The sequence below is a fragment of the Amblyomma maculatum genome, chromosome 4 (assembly GCF_055883805.1).
Source record: "Amblyomma maculatum isolate TAMU_Amacu chromosome 4, ASM5588380v1, whole genome shotgun sequence".
NCBI classification, from domain to species: Eukaryota; Metazoa; Arthropoda; class Arachnida; order Ixodida; family Ixodidae; genus Amblyomma; species Amblyomma maculatum.
The window spans coordinates 147,395,065-147,419,833 of NC_139347.1; the positions used below are offsets into that span (position 1 = coordinate 147,395,065).

The 24,769-nt window shown below is 47.1% G+C and overlaps 1 protein-coding gene across 2 annotated transcripts; it reads left to right on the plus strand.

The window, feature by feature from the left end:
* Positions 1-1,133: 1,133 nt before the first annotated feature.
* Positions 1,134-24,769, plus strand: LOC146193274 (uncharacterized). 2 transcript variants are annotated; one of them, XM_084602633.1, is made up of 4 exons: positions 1,134-1,669; positions 4,080-4,167; positions 12,658-12,755; positions 23,851-24,769. In XM_084602633.1, the coding sequence occupies exons 3-4, from the start codon at positions 12,666-12,668 to the stop codon at positions 24,088-24,090; spliced, it is 330 nt and encodes a 109-aa protein (XP_084458759.1). In that variant the 5' UTR covers positions 1,134-1,669; positions 4,080-4,167; positions 12,658-12,665; the 3' UTR covers positions 24,091-24,769. The 2 variants fall into 2 exon arrangements, with proteins under 2 accessions (XP_084458759.1, XP_084458760.1); XM_084602634.1 differs by lacking the exon at positions 4,080-4,167.

A 24,769-nucleotide genomic window follows, 5' to 3' on the forward strand; every position in this document is an offset into this window, starting at 1 on the left:
TCGACTCATTATAACCAACCAGCCTGACTCTCTTTTTCAGCACAAGGATAGGCTGAGCAAAACAACTCCTACAGCCTTTTGAGTTTTGACTTGCACATCTACACCTATATACACCATTTTTAAGTTTCCTGAGACTATAGCAAAAATTTGCTGAACTGCACTACTCTGAATTGAAGCTTTCTGCTGCGTAATGACACTTGCAAATGTTGTCCGTCTCAATGTCAAATAAAGAGAAAAAAAAGAAAGGATTGAATCGGTGATCTTAGACTAATGAAGAGATACACAAATCCTAGTACTTTATGAGAGGCGATACCAACAGTATGTGTTGCAACTTGAAGCTATGCACACTATACACATATATGCTGAATCATCATATTGCAAGGAAATGTATTTTATTTGGCATATTTTTCAGTGTAACTGTAGGCTGCGTCACGCGAGAGGCATTGAGGAAAGCTGCATGTGCAACTCCACGAATATATGTTGTGCAGTTTCCACCAGCAGTGCATAATCATTATGCTGCATGGAAAGAGCAGCTTGATTGCTTTAGCTTCTTTACTGTATGCTGTAGGCCACAGAGATAAGTTGAAATATTTGTATGGTCAGTTTCTTAATTGAAGTAAAGAGCGTGCAAACACCCCACACTGCCTTCACTAGAAGCTTGACCGGTAAGCTATTTTTGCATATCGCATATCTTTCCTGATTGAGAGTTCAGGCTTTCACCCCACTGTCCTTGCTTTTGCTATAAGCTACAGGCATTCAAAAATTTCGTCACCATTTAAGAGTTAAACACTGAAGTAGTGAGGCACATATCACACAAGAAATTATCGCTCTCAGGTGACCAGTTCGAGCTGACAGCCATAGATGTGGCGCCCATAAAGGAACAGCGGGCGAGCCGAATTGGGCTCGCCCACTGTTTTTTATGAGCGAGCACAATTAATTCAGCATCTTCTGTTTCCAAACAAATCACTTGATCTGTAAAACGCCGTATAGTCTTTCAATATTAACAAACAAACAATTGCCACTGTAACTGTTTATGAACAGGAGTTTTCGCAAGGAACTTGGCAATGAATTTGGGCCAAAGCTCCGATTCGCCGAACCACAGACTGCGGTCAACCTAACGTCCATGACAAGCAAAGCACGCAGTTTGTCCAGCATCGCGAGAAAAGAAGCGAAACTCACGGTGGTCTTTCGCTAGCACTGCTAATTTTTGAATGTACAAACTACAGGCGCGTATACACGACAAACATGCAGCGTTAGCGCGTAGACGCCCGACATCGTGCTTGCCACTGTTCGGCGAGCAGCAAAGTCGTTAGGTCAGCGACTTCCGAAACCGAAACAAGTCGAAACCAGACGAGGCAGCCGAAGCGGATCGAAGTGCTAGCCGTAGCCATTATGAGTTGGTGGCGTCGCGCCTTTTTCTCTTGTGTGTTGTTGGGGGCCTTGCTGCTGGCGGCTCTTTATTTCGAGATATACGAGGCACAGAGCGCAACAAAATAGCTCGTGCGATGTGCAGAAGCGTGGTAAGGTTGTGTGCATACCTGTGCAAAAAGTGTGCTCGCGTGCCCGACAGGTAGTGCGTTTCCTTTGTGCGCTCTCACTGCAAACACTACGCTGACGACGGGACTATTGGAGGGCGGCCACCACTCGGCATACATTTGACATCTCGGAGGTAAGTTAATTTCCATCTTTCCTGTACATTCTCCTAAAAACTTTGCGCAGAACTGATGATGCATGCCAACACAGCGCTAGTTCGTAAACATCAAGACGCGCATGTCATTATAACATACGGTAGTTTGCTTTTGACGAGGGAAGGGTGAATGCGTTTGCAGTGTCTAGGAAAAGAGACAGTTAGTGCCAGGGGCTGCACGCTCAGAGTAGGATATGCCGTACAAATCATCACTCGTAAGACCATTGCGGGGTGCACGATGCTGGCGCCTACTGCAATTCAGCCTTCGGCAAGAATTTAGAATGGGCCAGTTCCAAGTGCCTCGACCCGGGCCTTATGTTGCGCTGCAGTTAAAGATCCGGCGCTTGTGCAGTTGCAACTACACGGATTGAATAAGTGGTAAAACCTACCTGCGTTACAACAGGGCTAGATCATTATTCTTATGTTCCATAAATATTGCGGATGACGAGATATGGAGCCGGCGAACATGCGACGGCAGTATGATTCAGCAGCAACCGTACTTAAACTCCATTGTCGAGCCTTGGGTAGCAGAAGGGGAAAAAAAAAGTTTTGAGCTATTTTGAATTTTTTCGCCTGTATTGGGCTTGATATTTTCTTTTTCATACTTTGGTCGTGACTGAAGTAATCCCCAAAAACTACTAAGCGCATATAAATGACAGACACCAAACTCAGACCTTCAGTCCAGAAATGTCAGTAAGGTGTAAAGGTAATTATGCATTCAACAGTACCAATAGTATTGATTTTCTTGTTTAATTATTTACAAATGAAGCGAAAAAAAAATCTTAGTGCTGAGATGCCCCATTTTCATCTTCTCTAATATGAAATGTGAATCAAAATGTGCAGTTTTTCTGTACTCATTATACCACTGATTCATCACAGATGTGAGAATATGAAATTCATGCAAGTTTCAAAATGAAGAGTGCATGCAGAATTCCAAGCAAAGCAAGCCTTTGCTTAAAGTATCATTCAGTTGTGGTGTTTTTGTTTAAATTTATGCATGTTTTGTAGAAGCAACGGTAGATGTTGATATGGAATTAGTGTTGTGTCTGGATCTAGATTATGAATGGCTACCACATTTATGAATTGCTTGGTTGCCACGTGCACTTCCAGACATTGTTTGAACAGTCACATCACATTCTGCATTTGGCTTCTTTTTTACTTTTTTTGCATGGAACTGTTTCCACTTTAGAGTGTGTAGCCTTTCACAATTCATAATTGATCGGGTGAGCATGTTTTGGCATGATAAAAGGTTTGGAAGTTCGAGAGCATTGGCCCTTCATGATGCACAAGGGGCAGACTGCTTACTGCACTGGTACCACTATCTTCCTAGATATCACTCATATTTCTATACAGAATACATGTTTTCAGAAATCCATATTTCTTGTCTGACTCTGCACATTCTTCAGTTGACATAATGGGAGCTAGGGACAAACTTTTGCCTTTCTTGGTGCACTGCTCCTATTTCATTTAAAGAGCCGCCACATTTTCTGTAACCCGATTTGGGGTGCAAACACTGCATGTTCATAGGGTGGTCAGGGAGCAAACTTGGTGGCCCTGTGAAGGCCATGAACAATATGCTGATGATAGGCTGCCTTTAGACTGACTGGCTTGCATTTCTCGGTGTGTTTTGTATGTGCGAGGGTTCCATAAGCTGCCACATATATTGATTTGATGTTGAGGTGACTGGCATGATTAAAAAGTAAATGTGATGATCGAAGTCTTCAGAACATTCAGAACATGCTGGGAATGTACTCCTGGCTTAAGTTGCAGACATTGTTTGCTGGTTATACCTTTGAGAGGAAATCTAGTAGATAAAGCTATGGGCAGAGTGCTTGCTTGGTATTCCAACCTAACCACCCAAATGTCACTGTTTACTGGAAACAGATTGTTCAAGCTTCCAGCCTTCCACTTGTTTACTCGTACATTGCAGTGAAGTGCATTTACGCCTTGGCACATGGCAGGCTCAGGGGCTCGTTCATCGCCACTGTACTAGGTTAGACCTCCAGTTGACTCGAAATGCCTTTTGCCATTGCCATGAAATAGTGTTTAAAAGAAGGTTCGATGACAGAAATACTGTTTGCTCTCTTAGTAGGTAAAGAAGAGTTAGCATAACATTTCTTTCGAGTTACATTACCTGGCATCTCTAGATGCGCGTTGTGCCTGCTATGGGCACTGAATTCTTGGTGTGAGATCAGAGGTTCCTGCAGAATCGCAGACTTTTATAATGCTACTTAAATTATGAGCAGATCGAGGTGATAGATGACAAGACTTTACTAATAGTCAATTCCAATCACAGGGTTTAGTGACTTACAGAACATTATTTTCTGCTCTTTTTGGAGTAACTGTATTCCAAATGCAGATCCGGAACACAGGTCCCATCTTTCCAATGCAGATGGGGAGCGATTGCTGAGCCAAGATCGGTCCCTGGAGCAGTGGATTGCTCTTCCGAAATCAACAGAACCGGCTAGAAGTTTGCTTGAGTATTTGTTCAGCTGCACCTTCTATTTCCAGTAGCATGCTCTGCTGTGCTGACTGTGCCCTCTGTGCTCCATAATAGATGATTATTACTTGCCACTGCTATGAATGCAAATTGCTGTCATGAACTAGTGCTTACTCTTGAGGACAGCAAGTCTAAGAGTAGCAGTATTATGCAATAATCTTTTTTAAAGACCTCAGCTCGGAGTGTGACTAGAAGATTTTGTGCGGAAATCATCTTTATGTGCTATTCATGATCTTAAAGCCATTCCTGAACTCTGAAACAGTGAAAATGGTGAACTGCGACTTCCTTTTATTTGAGAATAGTGCCAAAGAAATTTTACCCTGCTTGCCCGCACTCGGCTATACGAAAGAATGGCATAAACTGTTGATGTCAATGCCATCCCAAGAAGCAGCGGGAGAAATGCAGACCTATTACAGGTTTAAAAACAGCTGGCACGTGTAGACGAAGCACGGGCTAGCACACAGAATAACAGGCAATTCTTCTGTCAGTTCATGGGCACCACCTACTTGCGCTGGCATGAGTTCCAAACGCAATGGGGACACAATCTGTACTGGATGCAGGTGCTCTTTTGCGGAGCAGGCAGACCACTTCACTTCTGGGATTGTAATTCACTGTATGTGCAGAGGAAAAGCAGGTGAACGTGTCTCTGCTGGCATATGTCGCATTGCCTGCTGTCATCCTTTTTACTTTCAATATGTGCTAATGACAGGAATGCTCATAGCACAAGTAGAGTGAAGACACTGATCTGCGCCATTATGGAAATGCCAAGATGTTAGCATGGGCAAACATCTCTTTGCATGAAGCTTGCTAAGGCTCAGTTCAATATACGAGCAAGCTAATACAATGCGGGCATATGTCAGAGAGCTCTTTAGCTATGGGCCTACGCAACTGCTGCCATACCTTTAATGAGAACTCTTGACTAAAAAGGCAACATTTTACAAAGAGCAAAGTAAATGATAATGACTTTTTTTTTTCATTTAACAAAGCTGGTGGTCACAGTGAAGAACTCATGCCACGATTGTTAATATGCCTCTACTGCCCCATTTGTAAAGCAAGCATATTGAAATTCTCGAATGAGCATGGTTACAGTCGTGAGCAGCTCTGTTAGATGTATGTCCATAAGGGTGGCATATTGTTTCATTGTTCAAAAGAATTCTAAACAATAGGTGGTTTGGAACTTAAAGGAGAAAGAACAGAGAAGCTGGCTGTAGAGGCAGAAATACTGCAAATGGTGGGTGGTGGACAGGTGCCAAGCTGTCGGTATCTGCACTTTGCAAGGAGCCTCATGCTACTCATTAGCCGCAGCTTGGCCATACCCAGCTTATATAAGTTTGGCTTGTACAAAACATGCCTGCAAATGTAACCCTCTTCAAGGCTGCCTGCACCCCACTGTGGTGGTTTCAGTGTTTAGGGCATTTGACTAGTGAGCTGGGTGACGCGGGCTCGGTCTGAGCCGGGGTGGTTACATTTCGGTGGTAGCAAAACGCTAAGTCCCCATGTGCTGTACAGTGTCAGTGCACATTGAAGAAGTGCAGATAGTCAAAATTATCCAGAGCTACCTACTATTGCTGACCCTCATTGTCTAAGTTTCTTTGGCATGTTGAACCCTGTCATCAAATCAAGGTTGCCTACTGTTAGCGTTAGTAGATGACCTTCGTAATGCCACAAAGTCTGCTCCTCACCACTCTCCGAAATTTTGTTGTTTGCAACTCAACTCAGGTTACTTACAGTTTGATGACCCCTTTTTCTGAAACACTAGCAGTTGACGAACTCACTCCCATGCAGTGAACTCTGAGAAAAGTGCTGATTTAGTCATAAACATTTTTTTTTTCATGAGAATTTGGTCAGTCATATGACCATTGAAAAGTCATCTGTTGATATGTTCATGTAACAAGCTAGGTAGCTTTATAGATGGCTTGGATATGATATCAGAAGTGCTATGATGGTGAGCTATGCTTAGTGTCTGCAATACCTTCATGATGAATGTGGTGAATGCAGATGACATTTTGCTCCACTTTTATTTCACCAGTGGGTGCCTGGTGAGTTGTCAGTGCAAGCTATTGAGTTTCACTTTCTTCATGCAGTTTACAGAGCTGTGGAATCTTGATAATAGCAGAAGTATTATATTTATGGTTCACTAACTACTGTTTTTTTTTAAATAAAATAAGTAAATGCGCAGTCAGCAACCCTGGAGTGCAGCGTGCTATTCACCTGGACACCATAGATATTTTAATCATGCCATACCCCTTTGTTACTTTCAGTTTTCAGTTCTACAAGTCTTGATCACGGTAGCTCATCACTATACTCGGGGATAACTGTGGCTATGCAGCTGAAGTTTGTGGGATTCGGGCTTGCTGCGGCTGCCCTTTGCGCGGCCGCCGCCCGCTTCCCAGTTGTTCTCCCCGTTCCCTTTCTCCCGCCTGAGGCGGCGGAGAGGGGCTCGAACGACTTGTCACTGTCGTTCGGGCCACAGCTCCGCCCTGGCGTCCCAGTGGCTGTTCTCATTGGCGCCTTTTGGCGGGAACACGGCACCGCTTCGACAGCCGCGCTCGCGCGACTGTCCGAGCGGAGCCCAGGGGGAGACTCCTCCGAGACATCGTAAGGTGCGTACGCTACTGTTCTTGTCTGCCGGCCTTTGTCCGCGCAGACCAGTGCGTACTCGAGTTCGTCTGCTCCGGGTCGTACCTGAGAGCGCAACTCGAGCCTGTCGATCGTGATCCAACGATCCGCGACAGGCGTACCTTGCGGTGGTTGCCCACACTCTCTCAAAGGAACCCTTTGGTCACTGCGAGAGAGATCACAGCACGCCCTTGCGTGCTTGCGGCGCGCACTCCGTGTCACTTGTGCGCGCAGGGGAGCCTAGCTCCTCGCGCGCTCCCTTGACACGGTGACTGCGTATGTGTGTGTATGTGCGTTTGTAAATATGCGTATGTGCGTTTGTAAATATGTGTATGTGTGTGTGTGTGTGTGTGTGTGTGTGTGTGTGTGTGTGTGTGTGCCGCTGGAGGATGGCGTTTCAATAAACGTCTCCTTTGTGAACTTGGAGGTTGGTGTCCTTGCAGCGAAGTGCTCTCCTCCCGGTGAAGGTTGAGTGCGCGCTGCAGTGTTTCAGTGCGCGCGCGGTGACGGCTGATCGGGGCTTCGGCTCGCGCGACGCTCGAACCCGCGGTGGTTGGTGGTCTATGTCCACGTAGAAACCACAACTGGCGCCCAACGTGAATTGTCCCTGGCTCCATGAGTCGTTGGACAGCACATCGGCCGAGCCGGTCGCCTTGACGATCAAGCTCATGCGCCATGCCTGCCGCCCCCTGCGCGGCACTCGGCAAAGGCACTGAAACACGCTACATGGTTCTTCGGACCACCCTGCGGTGCGACCGTTGACCATATGCCTCCGCTGTTTCAGCTTTACGCCGTTGCGGAAGCAATGTGCGCGACGCCGCCGCTGCCGGCATCTTCGCACAACAGCACCCGTACCCCGCTTGCAGACATTTCTGTTCGGGGAACGGCGAGGCGTCGGCCGGGCTCCCTCTGGAAACCGGACCGATAGCGCGCTCAGTTGGCTGATGCGGCTCCTTGAACTTGCGAGCCGGCTGGCGCGCCATTCTCTCTTGGTACAGCATTTCGACTTTTCGGTGCAGTATCTACAGGGGAGAACGAACGTGGTAGCTGACGCGCTATCCCGTGCCCCACTCGCCCGCGGCGGCGTCTTTACGGACGGCGGGCGAAGGGGGCGAAACAGCGGACGAGCCGCAGAGCGGCACGGAGGGGACGCCCGCAGACGTGTTCCCCATTCCGCTATCCGGGTAAGCAGCGCTTCGCAAAGCAGGCGAGGGTGAAAGCTCTTTGAGAGCACATCTGAGACGCCGATGCCAGCGGAAGTTTTGCTGCGAACCTGCGGGGGGACGAAACCAGGCTCTCCTTTGGGATGACTGGGATCGTTTTCAGCCATGAAGAGCTACGACGGTCCAGCAAAATGACCCGTTTTGTCGCGATGTCAGCGACGGTCTCTGGGAGACGAAGCGCCGTTACGCTGCTTGTATTGCAGCGGGCGCAGCGCCGGTACGCTACTTGTATTGAGCGGGCGCAGGGGGGGCACGAGCCAGCGTGTGTCGCGGCGTGCCCCGCGGATTCATATTTGCTGGGCCATGACGGGCTCGCGCTGAAATACATAGCCACGGATGATGAGTCCATGAACCATTTGAAGTGGCTATTCCCCAATGTCTGAGCGGCGCTCTGTTGCGTTTCTCTCACGACAAACCATTGGCTGGTCATCTGAATGGCTCCAAGGTTTCAAGAAACTGAGTCAATCGGTGACTACAGCCCGGCATGAAGCGCGACATTTTCCGCTGTTGCCGTTCCTGCCATGTCTGTCAAATGGAGAAGTCGAGGGGTGGCAAGCCACCGGGCATGACGAAACCAACTGACAGTGTGCGTCCGTGGCAGATGGCCACCTGCGATTTCATGGGGCATTTCCCCAGTAACAAGCAGGGGCTCATTGCTGGAGAATCCCCCTATGGGGAAAGCCAGCCGTGCCTACATTGCAGACCTGAAGGCCTATGCGTAACGGTCTGACAAGCTTGCGCTGGTGCCCATTGTCACCACAGGCAAGCGCCGAGGCACACCCGATGCGGTGGAACGCAGCCGTGCCCCGCACCGGTACAAGGTGAGGCGACGGTCACCTATGTGATTGATGCCGGACGGCGGGCCTTTTCCGCAACCGAAGGCATACCGTTTCACCGAGCGAGCTTGCTCGTTCAACCCTACCCGGAAGCAAGGTTGGTCTCTACCTTTTCTAGCTCGCTCAGTTCCAGCCTTTGTATTTTATTTTGTCTTTGTGTCTCTCCACATTTTTCGCTTTCTTCTGTTTTTGTTATTGCTTCCTATCTTGTAAATATTGTACAGCGAGTGCCTTCTTTTGTACAGCGCGTCTTCTCTCCTCTTTCTTCTTGAAATTGCGAGGGTTGCTCATTAGGCAGCCCCGACGCGCGGCTTTTTTTCGGTGTGTGTGGAAATGAAGTTGGGGCCGTTTGGGGACGGGGAGAATGGACGATGCCCCTTTCACCCAGGGCCGCCGCGGCGGTTGCGAAGGTGCTCGGGACAGGTTCGCCGCGGAAGGTCGGCATCACCCTTTGGTGTGTGAGTGGCTGTGCGTGTGCGTGCTTGGGCGTGGAGGCGACGACATCGCGCCATGTGTGTTTGCCGGCGTGTGCGGAGCGCGGTGGAAAGGAAGCCCCGCGCGGTCTTCCCATGTGCGCCCTGGATCGCCACGGAGTCACGGACTTTTCACACCCGGGGCCTCTTCGGCGTGTTCGCTGTCCCTGCACCTAACCTGTACCACCACCGACCGAGATCGTTTGCAGCCAAGGATGAACGTTGGCCACCCAGAAGTCAACGAGCGGTGAGTCACCGCAGGCTCCCTGAGCTGCACCGACGAACTTTGGAACTTCTGTACATAGTTGTGTGTGTACATAGTTGTTCTGTACATAGTTGTGTTTGTACATAGTTATTCTGTACATAGTGGTGTTCTGTACATGATTGTGTTCTGTACATAGCCGTTGTTACTTAGCCTCCGGAACTTTGTACATTATTCTTCATGTCATCTTGTTCATTTTTTTTTGTGCGCCTTGCTAATGTTTGTCTTTCTTGAGTGTCTGTCTTTTCGAGATCTTTCTTGCTGGAACTGAAGTGTAGTTGACTGTTGCGTGAGGATAGCATTCTTTTCTTCATGCTGGGGACCTGCCGCGTGCTTTCACTGATGGGTAGGAGGGCAATTAAGGAGAGGAGGATGTGGGATTCGGGCTTGCTGCGGCTGCCCTTTGCGCGGCCGCCGCCCGCTTCCCAGTTGTTCTCCCCGTTCCCTTTCTCCCGCCTGAGGCGGCGGAGAGGGGCTCGAACGACTTGTCACTGTCGTTCGGGCCACAGCTCCGCCCTGGCGTCCCAGTGGCTGTTCTCATTGGCGCCTTTTGGCGGGAACACGGCACCGCTTCGACAGCCGCGCTCGCGCGACTGTCCGAGCGGAGCCCAGGGGGAGACTCCTCCGAGACATCGTAAGGTGCGTACGCTACTGTTCTTGTCTGCCGGCCTTTGTCCGCGCAGACCAGTGCGTACTCGAGTTCGTCTGCTCCGGGTCGTACCTGAGAGCGCAACTCGAGCCTGTCGATCGTGATCCAACGATCCGCGACAGGCGTACCTTGCGGTGGTTGCCCACACTCTCTCAAAGGAACCCTTTGGTCACTGCGAGAGAGATCACAGCACGCCCTTGCGTGCTTGCGGCGCGCACTCCGTGTCACTTGTGCGCGCAGGGGAGCCTAGCTCCTCGCGCGCTCCCTTGACACGGTGACTGCGTATGTGTGTGTATGTGCGTTTGTAAATATGCGTATGTGCGTTTGTAAATATGTGTATGTGTATGCGTGTGTGTGTGTGTGTGTGTGTGTGTGTGTGTGTGTGTGTGCGCGCGCGCGTGTGTGTGTGTGTGTGTGTGTGTGTGTGTGTGTGTGTGTGTGTGTGTGTGTGTGCCGCTGGAGGATGGCGTTTCAATAAACGTCTCCTTTGTGAACTTGGAGGTTGGTGTCCTTGCAGCGAAGTGCTCTCCTCCCGGTGAAGGTTGAGTGCGCGCTGCAGTGTTTCAGTGCGCGCGCGGTGACGGCTGATCGGGGCTTCGGCTCGCGCGACGCTCGAACCCGCGGTGGTTGGTGGTCTATGTCCACGTAGAAACCACAAGTTAGGCAGAAAGGAAGAGGCAACATACCTCTTTCCCCCTGCCATGTAGAGTGGGTTACTTCAGCCCTAGTGACCTTGCATCAACTCTCCAACTTCCTCCCTTCACTTCAGCCCAGTACACTCCTAGCCCAAATAGTGAGCAAACCACTCTTCACGGCAAGGGGACAGAAACTTTTCTCCTTTTCTTTCGTACCTAGACTCAGCTGCATATCCCCAAAACATTGCCTCCATGTACAGCAAGATTCAATGCCACATTTCTTCTCAGTGTCAGAGCACCCTCTGCTTGCTCTGTACCGCCCTTGCAGCAGCCCAGTGTTTTGTTTACCACAGAAAATCATGTCTGTGCAAGCTGTGTTGGCATGGAGAGCTGCATATCTGAGCCAACTTTCATGCTTTATGATGAGGCTCTCATTGATTGGCTTTAAGTTCCATGAAACGTGGTCATGTGTGTTGATTAGTGTCACATGAAGTAAAATTTCACTGACTAAAATACAATCATAAGGATGTAATTTGGGTGAGTTGGTAAGGTGTCATCTTGAAAGTAGCAGCACGAAAAAACAAGGACGTGAAAAGAAGCAAGCAGATGCTAACTCGCAACTAATGTTTATTGATGCAAATAAGAAATATATAATGCCAAGCAACACTGCAAACCGCTCAGTCACCAATAAGCAGACAGCAAAACATGAATCACTAAAACTTCCGAACGGTTCCATTTGAGTAGATATAGGTAGAGGTCAACTTGGCTGTGCATTGTAAGAATGCACTGGTTGCTTTCAGTTTCTTTCTGCTGTGCACATTCTGGCTGTCATCCATTGCAAATCAGCTGAGAAATCATTGAAGCTAGACATATTTTACAACTAGGTAATGAATGTGTTAGTGAGCCATCCATCATGTTACCATGCAGTGAGTTGGGTTATCTAGATAGGGAACTGTTCTTAAATTTTAGTGATTCATGTCTTGCTTTTTGCTTATCAGTGATTGAGTGGTTTGCGTTGTTGCTCGTCTTCTCTATATATTTCATGTGTGCTTCAATAAACATTAGTTGTAAGCTAGTGCCCGTATTGTCTCCTTTCATACCCTTGTTTTTTCTTGCTGCTTCTTTCAAGATAAAATACAATCTTTGCTACTTCGGTCATAAAATGAATTTTAATGAAGTTCCACATCTCTTAGAAAAGTAGTATTGTAGTTGCAGGCATGTATTAGGCCCTGCAGTACCAATTAAGGTGCTCGCTCGATGTAAAGCATAAAGAAAGGGAGGGCTTGTCTGATCTCGAACCTAGTGGGAACTGGTGGATTATGGATAGGCTGTTAAAATGCACTTGCAGTTAAGGTCAAGTAAATGCTTTTTTATTTGTAACTAGGGGCACTGTGATTACTGACTTGCTCTTTTGCCAGGCTGGCGACGAGATGGAGTGAAAGGAGTTATTTTATTTCACTGTTGGTATGTCTCGGGTGATGTCAACATTGTTTCTTCTCTGGCATTGTAGGCAATCGCCCTTCAACTAATTGAATCCCAAAGTGAAATTTTGAATTAAAAAAATAATAATTTAAGATTATTTAGCAGGCAGAGGCAAATTTCATGCAGTGACCTGCACCAGCATGTCGTGCATCATTTCAAGAAAAAAAAAACAGTATTGTGGTGTTCCTACTCTGTGCCTTTATTTCTTGCTCACAAAGCCTCTGCATGTACGTGTTGCACCATATTACGTTTTCACTAATTTCTTGGGTCATGGTACTTTTTACCTTGCAGCAAGTTCCATGTGGCTTCGTAAGCAATGGCTCCTTCAAGCTCTATACCCTTTGCCGGAATTGTGCTGTGCTGTGGTGGGCAAGAAGCAGGACATTGATGTAAGTACTGAAGACATCTTTCAGTATGTGTAGTTTTTTATTTGCCTAAACCACTACTGCATTTGTGACCCCTCATGTTTATTTTGACATTTAGGTTTCTTCAGTGTTTTCTTTGCTTGCTGCCGTTGCTTATTGGCTATGACATTTGGCTGTTGAGTTTGAGAATGCGGAGTGGAATGGTGCCTGTGGCCTGTTGATATAGGCAAAATGCAAATTTGCCTGCCCACATTTGGTGCCACTGCATAGCTTGAAGAACTTTTGTGGAAGAGGGCTCTGGAAATTAACCCAGAGCTCTCCTTCTTGATGTCTCTCATAGCTCATGTTCAGCTTTAGAGTAATAAAAGGACATTGAGGACAAGCTGAAGCTGTCTTTTATTATAAATTACTGCATTCTATCCACTAAAGTGCTACTTACTGAAAATGCGAGCTTACTTTAAGATAGGAAAAGCCAGAAGTTTTGAAACAGATGTCATTACCAGCTGATTTCATAAGTTCTACATGATGCATCCATACTTTATTGGGCACAGGCCCCAGAGGCTGGGCTGGTAAGCCATTCCCTTCAATATGATGATCATGGAGTGTGGTTTACACAGGTCTTTGATATCATTGAGTACGCTTGGTTTTCAGGAACTATTTCAGAGAGCTTTGGAACTCCTGAAATTATTTGCTGCTTAAAATTCTCAAAAAAATTGCATGGTTTTTCTCTAAAAGCAAGCCTACATGAAAACTAAAAGTGCACTTCAGAGGGAACAATCGAAGAGAGCATGAGCCTATATAATATAAACCCAAAGTGACAGCCTGGCATGCGTCTAGACCACGGTTACAGGTGGCTCTCTTTTTTGCAGTTGCCACCTCTCTTGTCCCTATTTAATTTTTCTTTTTTTCAGCATGTTTGTCTTTGTTTTCCTAAATTTCACACATTTATGCAAAACTACTGTGAATAAATTTTTCTCAAATTGGAACTCCTTGAAGACCTTTCTGGAGGGTTATTTTTCTGGTCTTCCTGTCTTCAACTAGACCCGTTGATGGCTGCTTTCTTATAAATCAGCTCTGACAAATTTCCTCTCTAAAAGGCCCCCCTGCACTTTTTTGGTAGCTAAACTGAGTACGAATATAATTTGTATGTAAAGTGAAAAGAGAAAACAGGGGAGTGTTATTGATAATACTATGCCATATGTAATCATAGACCATGAATGAAGTATGGGGTTTTTCTGGCAGAATATTTCTGCAATGCTTCTCTGCTCAGCGCAAACCCCTTCACTGTGGCGACCAAACCTGTTTTGGCGGCAGAAATAGGTGGCTGCCAGGAGACATTTCTTGTGACAATGACCACATCCATTACCTGCTCCACTCAGTAACAAAATTCATAACCCCCCCCCCCCCCCTCCCACTTCCGCCCTTCTGGTTTTCAATAGTGAAGGCATGCTTCTCGTCAGATTCGTGCATAACATGAGGTTTGATACAGAAATATTCAGCATTGCACCCTCTGCCCCAAAGGGAATTGGGAGGATATTTTTGCATGTCTTCAGTGCACAATCATGTGATACATCAGTGACATAGCCTATGTGTTACGTACACATATCTTGTGGAGTTTGTATTCTTTTTTTTCCTTGAGAGAGAAGCGCTGCTCAGTCAAAAAGCATGATGCAAGGGAATTTAGAGTGAGCGCCGATTCTGTGCATTTGCTATCTTTTGCTTAGCTTTCATTCTTTTTCTTCCGGTGGTTTAGTGGCGTTGGTGGTATTCGAGCAATGCAAGGACACGGAGTCAAGAGTGTTCTTCTTCACAGTGCGCTGCAGGGATTGTGCATTTGTTTTCCTCATTGTAATGAAAACATGCAAGGCTAGTGCATGAGTTACTTGCACACACGCACGCCACACACATGCTGTTTTGCAGTGGCAGAAAAGAAATAACTGTCAAGACTGAGAGCATCTTCTAAGGGCACATAAACGTTGGTGTTTGAAGTTAAGTTGTAAATTCATAAAAGATGTGGCTTAGCTTATGAACCAACAATTTTCCGGCACTATCGTTTCACACAACGGGTTTAACTTAAGGTACAAGGGTGGCCGATCGAGCCCTGTGCTCTAACGTGCTGCGCACAGAAGCAATCAAATCTTGAGTGCTCCCTATACTGCTGCTCAGGTCAAAGCAACCCAAACCTCTTTGAAACAAAAGTGACGTGGCTATGTCACTCCTGCATGTCCTGCATGGGCTTTTTTTCATTCTACTGGGAGAGAGTGAGAAAAGGGTTGCCTGGTCTGTGCGGGAAGGACGCAAGGGTGCTGGGATGTTGGTCCTTTAAAATGAGTGGCGGGTGGGAAGGGGGAGTGGAGGTAATGGGAGGGGAGTCTAGCTGTCCTGCGAGCTAAACGCTTAGCAGTATGCATGCTTTCTTTTTTTTTTATTTAGCAGTGCGGAAAAAATGAATGAATCGAGGGGGGGGGGCAGGCTGGCCAACGCAGGCAGCACGGTTTCAAGTGAGTGATGGCTTGGAGCTGCCTCGGCAAAGCACAGAGCAGTGTGCATGCTTGCTTTTTTTTTTTTGTAGCACCGAAGGTTTGACTGCTTCTGTGTCCGCACATGGGCTGGTTTTGTACCTTGAGTTAAGCCCCCCATGTGATACAAGCCTGAGTCGCTTTGGGGCGTTAAACCCCATAAAGCAAACCTTATGTGAAACATCTTGTATAATTCCATTGCTTAATCCAAACGTCAAAGTTTACGTGCCTTTTAGAAGATGCTCTGTCTTGACAGAATTACTTTTTTTTGCGCCACTACAAAAGTGCATGTGTATGGGCACGTATGGGCATGCGTGCGTGCAAATAACTCTCACTCTGGTACTCAATATATATGCAGCCCCGCACACGGCAAGTACTCTTGCACATTTTTTTTAGACTGCAGAAAGCAAACGCACCATCCCGGTGACATGCTGTGAAAAAACAGACTCACGACTCCAGAATCCCGCATCGCATTGCATACCAGCCGTTCCACCAAACTATCGGAAGAAACAGAACGAAAACAAAAAATTGCAAACGCACAGAATCGGTGTGCACTACACTCCCGCGCATCGCGTCTTTTGACTAAGCAGCATGCCTCTGTAAAAAAAAAAAAAAATCTAGGAGATATGTGTATGTGACATATAGTTGAATCCCGCCACAACGAATACCGCCACAACGAAATTTCCGCGACAACGAATAATTTTTTATTCCCCGCGAGTATCCTATAAGAATTAATGGCCTAAATTTCTCTGCACAACGAACCATTTTTGCAGAGCGTTTCCGCTTCAACGAAATTTTCGCGTTCAAAATCGAAACCGAAACTCGTTTTATTGGCGAGAAGTCCAAGTCAAATCCAAAGCCACATTAAGCATGAAATCACGTGATTGCAGTTCCGCCATTTTGGCTTTGTGCCGTGGTCGCGTTGTTCACTTGCTGCCTTTCTCTTCGACAACGACGAGTTTTCATCCGCAGGACACGATGGCAACGCAAGTGAAAAAACGCAAAACTCTTTCCCTTGAGCAAAAAGCTCAAATAATCGCCCAAGCAGAAAGCGGAAGGAAGAAAGCGGCAATTGCTGAAGACTTCGGAATTCCTGCAAGTTCGCTGTCAACGATTCTAGGCAATAAGGACAGCGTGAGAATGGCACTTGCTTCAGGCACATCCTCGAAGCACAAAAAGGTGACGCGGCCCCTCCATGAAGAGTTGGACAAAGCAGTGCATGCGTGGTTTGTGGAAGCACGAGCCAGCAACGTCCCCCTGTCCGGAAGCATCGTCCAGCAGAAAGCCTTGAACTATGCATGCCTACTTGGCATTGATGATTTTAAAGCCAGCATTGGCTGGCTAAACCGTTTCAAGGCCCGCCATAACATCGTTGGAAAAGTGTTGTGCGGCGAGTCAATGTCAGCAGAGGTGGACGGAGCAGCTGCTTGGAAGGCGAGTAACATGGCCGGAATTTTAAGCAACTTCGCGCCTGCAGACATTTACAACGCCGACGAGACCGGGCTATTCTACGAGATGTTGCCGGCTAGGACGCTCGACTTCAAGGGGCAGCGCTGTCACGGCGGCAAACACAGCAAAAAACGCATCACAGTGCTGCTTTGCACAAACATGGATGGCTCGGACAAGCGTCCGCCGTTAGTCATAGGCAAAAGTGCCAAGCCGCGCTGTTTTAAGGGAACTCGTAGCCTACCTGTGCAGTACAAGGCGAACAACAAGTCATGGATGACCCGCGCTATTTTCACCGAGTGGATGATGGCATTCGACCGCGACATGAAGCGGCAGGGCCGTAAAGTTTGCTTGCTTTTGGACAATTGTTCAGCGCATCACTCCGACGAAGTCAAGCTCACTAACACGGAGCTGAGGTTTTTCCCTCCCAATTGCACGTCTGTCTTACAGCCTCTCGATTAGGGCGTGATTCTTAGCCTGAAGCGCGCTTACCGCGGGAGGTTAATTCAGCGGCTGCTTTTTAACACTAAAACCGGCCGAGACACGAAGGTGGACTTGTACGTGGCACTGCAGATTATGTCTGCTGCCTGGAGCACACTGGGGCGCTCAGTAATTGTGAACTGTTTCAGGCACGCCGGATTTGCCGAAGGTCGACCCGTACACTCTGCTGGCCTAACACCAGGCGTTACAGACGACGACGAAGAGGCGTCACCGGCTCCGGGGATCGCGGCCGCCTGGAAAACGCTTGGAGAAATAGGAACCGTGCCGCCTAATCTCGAGCTCGACGAATACATCGGCGCTGACGCTTGTGTTGTTGTTCACGAAGATGTGAGTGATGAGCAGATCATAAAAGCTGCCCGGAATGATAAGGACTCTTCCGATGAAGAAGACGACGACATACAGGAAGCGCCGGCTGCGGCAACCGCCGTACAGGTGATGGACGCTTTTGATGTCATCAGGAATTTCGTTGCTGTCCGAGACGACGATGTTGCAATGGGTTTGCTGACCGAGTGCGAAAATCGCGTGACGGCGTTGCTCGCCGTGAAGCGTAAGCAAACCAAGCTTACAGATTTTTGGCATTAAACGCCTTTGCTGCTGCTTGGGCAATTCTTTCTGCGTTTCACGTCAAACTTTTGCGATAACGAAGTTCCGCGAGAACGAATTTTTTTTCGTGCACCGTGAATTTCGTTATAGCGGGATTCAACTGTATAGGCTACATCACCCATGTATCACGTGACTGTGCACCCAAGATGTGCAAAAATATTCTCCCACAAAGATTTTGCTATATAATATAGGTGACGCATTGAGTTTTGCAAAGGGTCCAAGTAGGTCATTGTGCTCCTACTTTCTCCCTGGCCAATTCAAGGGGTGAGAGGCACCTAAGAGCACAATTACCTACTATAATCTATATGATCTCGAATGGGCCAGGTGCAGCAGACAGCTTGTGAGATTGAGTATGGTGACAGGAAATCTTGACTTCATAAGAATACATTGACTTCAACTCCACGTAGCCCTGAATGCCTGCTTTTCATTTATTGGCAGTTATGTGACCTTGAGGGCTCATAGACTGGCACTCAACTTGTAAACACTTGACATCTTATCATTTGTTCTCTCTGTGGGCTTTGTTCTGCGGGTTTACAAGCTTTTTACTAAAGTGGATACAGTGAGTATGCACAGATCTGTTCTCTGAAGCATTGGCTGAGTGACAGCCCAGGTCAAACCTGGTTAACTTAGAACTTCTAGCACATTATTTTTTCTGGGTATGGCTTTGGTATTCCTCCTGACATCCCAGCTTCTGACACCAAGTAGGCATAATCATGGTCTATCACTAACTCCAGTGCTGTAGTTGATCATCACATACTTCTGTGGTGCTGCACATTTTAAGTTGTCACTGTATATGAGCAGTGTTTCAGAACCTACTTAGTGCAGAGCTACGGTACAAATTTGAGGACTAATAGTAAGTTTGCTCTGCTTGGTGGCTTCCACAGACAAGGACACACTTGTGGGGAAGGCATGTTGCATACATACCTGCAGCCAACCCTTCCGACTTTTTAGAAGACTTCAGATGTTTGACCAAACTTTCTGATTGCACGATCACTGCCCTAAATCTTCCGATAAGGGGCTTCTGCCTGCAAAGAATGGCTTTTGCGGAACCAGCACCGAGGAATCAGCAGCCGCATTATAATTTCAAGCATCTCCATCAGAGGCCACACTAGCACCATCGGCATCATTGGCTAAGCAGGAAATCAATCAAAACAGACTTTAGCCGAGCAACAGTAGGTGTTGCTGGCTGCGAAAACAGTTGGTGTACTGCGCTTCTTGTAGGCAGTGATGCACAGCTAATGCAGCCACAGTAGATATAGATGCTGTGCTGGCTTTGCTTTCGATCTCAGCTAAGGGCAGCCACTCAGTGTACTTGAGGTTAAAGGCTTTGCCCAAATGTCATGTTATCTGATCCTTCTTATTGAGCTCAGCCGCATGCCTTATGTTACTAAGCTGCTCTATGCTCAGCAATGGCGTGATTGCTCTTTTTTTTTCGGAACCAACGCAGCCAACGACGGTCACGGATGAAATTACGTGTAAATGGGCTAGTTATGGTTTTGCATTAAAAAATTTAAACAGCGCTCCGATGGTACTGAGAGAAAACTGGTGGTGGGCATGCAGATCAGTTTTGCCCTGGCTATAGAGACGTAGTGAGAACATTTGGTGGCGGCCTGCAGATATCTCGACGGACGCACACCTTTAGACATGCATTGCATGCTTGCTGCTGCATGTTTTTATGCTTAGGATGTTTAGATTAGGACGCATCAGACACTGCCTGAAAGTAGCAGCCGCCTCCCCCTTTTGTACACAAATGCTGCCTCCCCCCCCCCCCCATTTTTGCAGTCTTCCCATTTTTGGTCTTAGCAAGTACGTGTTGAAAATCAGTATGCAGAAGACTAAGGTAATGTTCAACAGCCTCGGGAAGGAACAGCAGTTTACATTAGGTAGCGAAATACTGGAAGTAGTAGGCGAATATGTCTACTTAGGACAGGTAGTAACCGGACCACGAAAAGGAAATAATAAGAAGAATAAGATTGGGATGGAGCGCATTTGACAAGCACTCTCAGATTATGACTAGCAGCTTACCGGTATCGCTCAAGAGGAAAGTATACAACAGTTGCATCTTGCCTGTACTCACCTATGGGGCTGAAATGTGGAGGCTAACCAAGAGAGTTCTACTTAAGTTGAGGACAACCCAGAGGGCTATGGAACGAAAAATGGTAGGGGTAACATTAAGAGATAGAAAGCGTGCAGAGTGGGTCAGAGAAATAACTCAAGTTACCGACATTCTAGTAGAAATTAAGAAGAAGAAATGGACATGGGCAGGACATGTAGTGCGAAGAGAGGATAACTGATGGTCGCTAAGGGTAACAAACTGGATTCCAAGGGAAGGAAAGCGTAGCAGGGGGCAGCAGAAAGTTAGGTGGGCGGATGAGATTAAGAAGTTCGCAGGGGTCAAGTGGACGCAGCTAGCACAGAACCGCGTTAAGTGGAGAAATATGGGAGAGGCCTTCGCCCTGCAGTGGATATAATCAGGCTGATGATGATGATGAAGAAGTACGTGTAAAGGAAGCTGGGGCCACTAGTAGCGCGATTGAGCCTTGTGAACAATGTCAACATCTGTGCTACAGGCATCAATTGCTTGCTTGTCACATCAGGGTACTATGTACTCTATGGACACACGGTGCTGTCAAAGCGGTTGGTTCACTTGTTCTGTGGAGACATATTCACGGTAGGCAGAAGGCATGGCTTTTCAAGTGCAGTGACCATTGTGGCTCCAAGCTTTGTTTGGAAACTGAAATCAGCGAGTTGAATTTGTTGGTTTGGGTGTATATGTAGCGAAGAAGCACGCATATTTTCTTCCCTCTCCCCTGAGCCCTGCAAGCTTAAAGATCAAGTGTAGCAGCAACTTCAAATCAAATCTTAATAAACAAATTTGGTCACTAAATTTCACAGCATTTCTCAATGCATATGTCATGCTCTACATGAACAATATCACAGCAGCAGCGACATTTTGCCTAACATTAAGCGTTTTCAGCTTTTTTTCACAGCTGCCTTTTCATGCAGCCTGTGAATATCGAGTTTGCTTCTGAATGTTCAGAGGACTTGACATTAGGACATGAGTGTTTTGCGTGTGGAATAGTTAATTCAAATTTTACCCTTGTGGCCAAATTCAAAAACATGTCTCCACTCGACGCTACCTCAGCTCCATAAAGTGCAGAAAACAGTCTTTTCTCTACTTAAGGTTCAGTTCAAATTCTTGAATGCTTTTCAGCATTTCTTCCGACTTACCCTTCAGAAATATTTCTCCACTCCAGACAGCACAAGTGGCATACGGGGCAAGACTAATGGCGAATTCGAGCGGGAGAGCAGGCGCCCTCGAGAGCACTTCGAAAGTGCTCTCAGACAAGTGGGTGCCCTCCAGTGGTAGAGCAGGAGTAGAATCACTGGCTTCCAATGGTAGAGGAGGAGGTCTTTTCCTTTGCTGAGAGAACCTGAATGCACTCCCGGCTGCTCCCTCATCTAAAGCGAGTGTAGAGGAAGTCACATGACATAAAGCGGTGTATCCGCACCATCTTTTTTCTTTTCTCAAGTCGGTGACGCTCTAAATGGTGGCTGCAAAGCATTGCTCAGGTTTGAGAGTCACTGCTGGTATCGAAAGGGCCAAAGGAGGCAGATCGCCGCGCTGTGAGAACAAAGGCATGCAAAGCAGTTCTACATGGAGTGTTTGCTTCTCGGGTTGCAACTGCTGCTACTGCGGGTAGGCGGAGAATGCTGGGGAGGGAAGTGCGGTCACAATGGTCGTGGCGTACTGCTCTCGACACGCAGAGAGCGTTCCCGTGGGAGGAAAATTACACCCTCGCTCGGCGTGCTCCTGTACTTCTCTGTACTGCTCGGCACCTCTGCTCTCGTCCCCCCAACCGAATGGGCCATAAGGCCAAAATTTGGCCCGGAAAGTGCATGCCACTACGTGTAACATGCTCATTTTCTAATGCCAAGTCCTTGTGAACAGCATCGACAAGCTGCCTCAAGAGTCACAGGCTAGTAGGCTGTGGCGGCCGCTTTTCGATGGAGACTAAAAGCAAGGTGCCCATGTGCGGTGCTACATCAGTGCACGTTAAAGAACTCCAGGTGGTTGAAATTTCTGCAGTCCTCCACTACAGCATTTCTCATAGCCTGAGTCGCTTTTGGACGTTAAAAAAAAAGTCACAGCCTAGTAAAATATGTTTTGCAGACTGCATGAACAAGTCAGCTGTGAAAAATGGCTGAAAACAATTCACATCTATCAACATTCACTGCCAGTGACATATGGCTGATGTAGAACAGGATTTAGGCATTGAGAACTGCTCGAACTGCTGTGAACTCTAGTGACCTAGTTGCATATTTGCCCTCTCAGTGCTCAGCGGCGAGCGTTGAGCACATGTGAGGTTCAAAGAAGCATGTTATAGCGCATGCACCCAAGCCAACAAATTTGTCTTTCCAGAAGCAAATGCCGCTTCTGTTTCCAAGCAAGCTAGGAGCTTTAATTTTAAGCGCACTTGAAAAGCCATGCCTTCCACCAACTGCAAATATCTCTCCACAGCTAAAAAGACAGAATTGACCCCCCCCCCCCTTCAGCACTGCATCTAGACATACAAGTATATTTGAGGCAATCAGAAAGCCATTGATGTGTGCAGCACAGGTGTTCCATGGCACAACTGCACCTCCGGTACCACGCTGTCTTCCTATTTACAATATGACATTCCCCACGATTGCACCACTGTCCACAGTGGTTCACAGAAACCACTGCACATTGTTTCATTTGCTGTTAGCCATCAAATGCTTTCTGCAACTTGGCACTCGGCGTGCTCTGAAATGTTGCTAAGGTATCTGGTGATGACTTGAAATGTGTTTACACCACAGTAGCATAATGCGATGATCAACTACAGCATTGAAATCTGCAACTGACGATAGTTATCCATGCTCAACGTCAGCCGCAGAAACTTAGGAGGCTTTTCTTGGTCGTACTTGAAACGATGTTTCAGTATTTTCGCGTCAGATTGAGGTTCTCGGAGCCAATGCTTCAGAGAGTGGGTCTGTGAATCCTTATTGTATCCACTTTCATGAAAGGCTTGGTATGCAGTAGAACGAAGTCTGCACAGTGTGTGAAAGCTGCGATGCCCCATGTTTGCAAGTGGAAGTCTAGGTGTCCCCATAGTAGTGTCATTGCCACTTATAGATGCTCTGTTTTCTCATGCACTCGAGCAATTCAAGTGGAGCTTCATTTCAAAAAAAAAAAAAAAGGGCCTCGAGGACCGCTTGGAGTAAAGGTCTTAGTCAAGGCATGTTTGTGAATATCAGTTAACCTGATCCCTATGCACTGTTTCCACTGCCTCGGGTGGTTAGGGTATTTCTCGACCTTATTGGAAGGAAGGCTGAGGGGCCGTCATGAATCCTAACCAAGCTTTTAGTAAACTTGGGGAGAGTTGTGCCACTTCTACATGGCATTCTCGATCACCATTGAAAGATTCCATCATCTCACTAAGCTCTTGTACCCCGCTATTGCCATTGATAATTCGCTGCTGGGCTCAAGTAATACTCGTGCACTTTTGAAGATGTGTTATCAACTGTTTTTGTACAAGTTGCAATGATGATATACTTTCCGTACTGTTCTGTGTGCAATTTTGTTTTTCTTCTATGACCATATATGTAGAATTGCATAATCTTTCATTTCAGGTTTGGTTTTATTCCTAGCTCTGTGTGCTAAGCCATATCTAGAATGCACACTTCTATTTCTCAAAGTCCAGTCTCCAGTTCTGGACTGCTCTGTTCACTCTAGTTATTGTAGCTTTCCATGAAGCAGTGCTCAGATGTCTTTGATTGATAGGATATGGTTCAAAGACCTTTGAAATATCTGTTCGACTAAGGTATTAGATTTTGTGATGGACTGATGCTGAACGCCTGTATTCTTGTGTCAGTTCGTCATATTTCTGTAGTTCAGAATCGAAACTTTTTGAATTGTTATCAATTAAAAATAGAGCACCTAATTACCCCTTTCTCAGAATGTTTTGTAAAGACAGCTGAATTTTCGGATTTTGGAATATAGTCCTGCTTTTTTTTGCATTTTGCAGATGTCGCACAGCGAAAACCTGTATCCAAGCTCGAATCCAACAGGCCAAGAGCAGCTGAAGAAGGAAACCTGCATCCAAGCTCGAACCTGGTGGACCGAAAGCAGATGTTTTGTGACCACACTGTATCAGCCAATAAAGCCAATCCAGGTGACCACATGTATCTTTTGGAAGCTTGCATTCTTTGCACTTGAGACTCATCTCATGGAGAGCATCATTTCTGCAAAACATTTTGTGTCATAACTGTAGCAGAAACTGATTGAGGCCTTGCACAAGGCCTAAAGCTGGCATATTAGTATTATGCACAACACAAACATGAGGTGTGATGTAGGAGCCTTGCAACCATGCAGAGTATCACCATAGCATGGTAGCATTTCCATGCCGAATGTCTCATCGTTTGAGATCAGACTAATGTCTTGCACCTTCAGAGTGCACTCATTCCTTGCACTAAAGGCCCTAATATAGTCCGACGTTTTCGACGCAACTGGCTAAGTCTGCGACGTCAGCCACGGCACGTCGGCCATGACGGGCGCATCAAAAAACTGCCGCTTCTACAGGATGGCGCGGCTGGCGTGCCCGATGCCGCGGCGCGCATGCGCACAAGACGCCCTCGAGGGCTGGTACATTTTTGGGGTGCATTTTCGAGCAGACGATAGGGCACCTACAGGGACCTGGCTGCAGCCTATCAAGGCACTAATTACTATTGTGATGAAGGCAATGACGCGATGTGTTTACTGCGAATGTTCAAATGGCACAAAGCATTTACAGGCAGCCGTGGAGACGTCCAGCCCAGCAACGGCCTGAGCCCGCGTCGACGACGGCTACAGACGGAACGATGATTGTGTACGTGCGTGTTTTACTGAAAACTAATCAAAATTTAAGTGTATGTACGATTACAGAGGAGTTAGAGATTACACAGTAA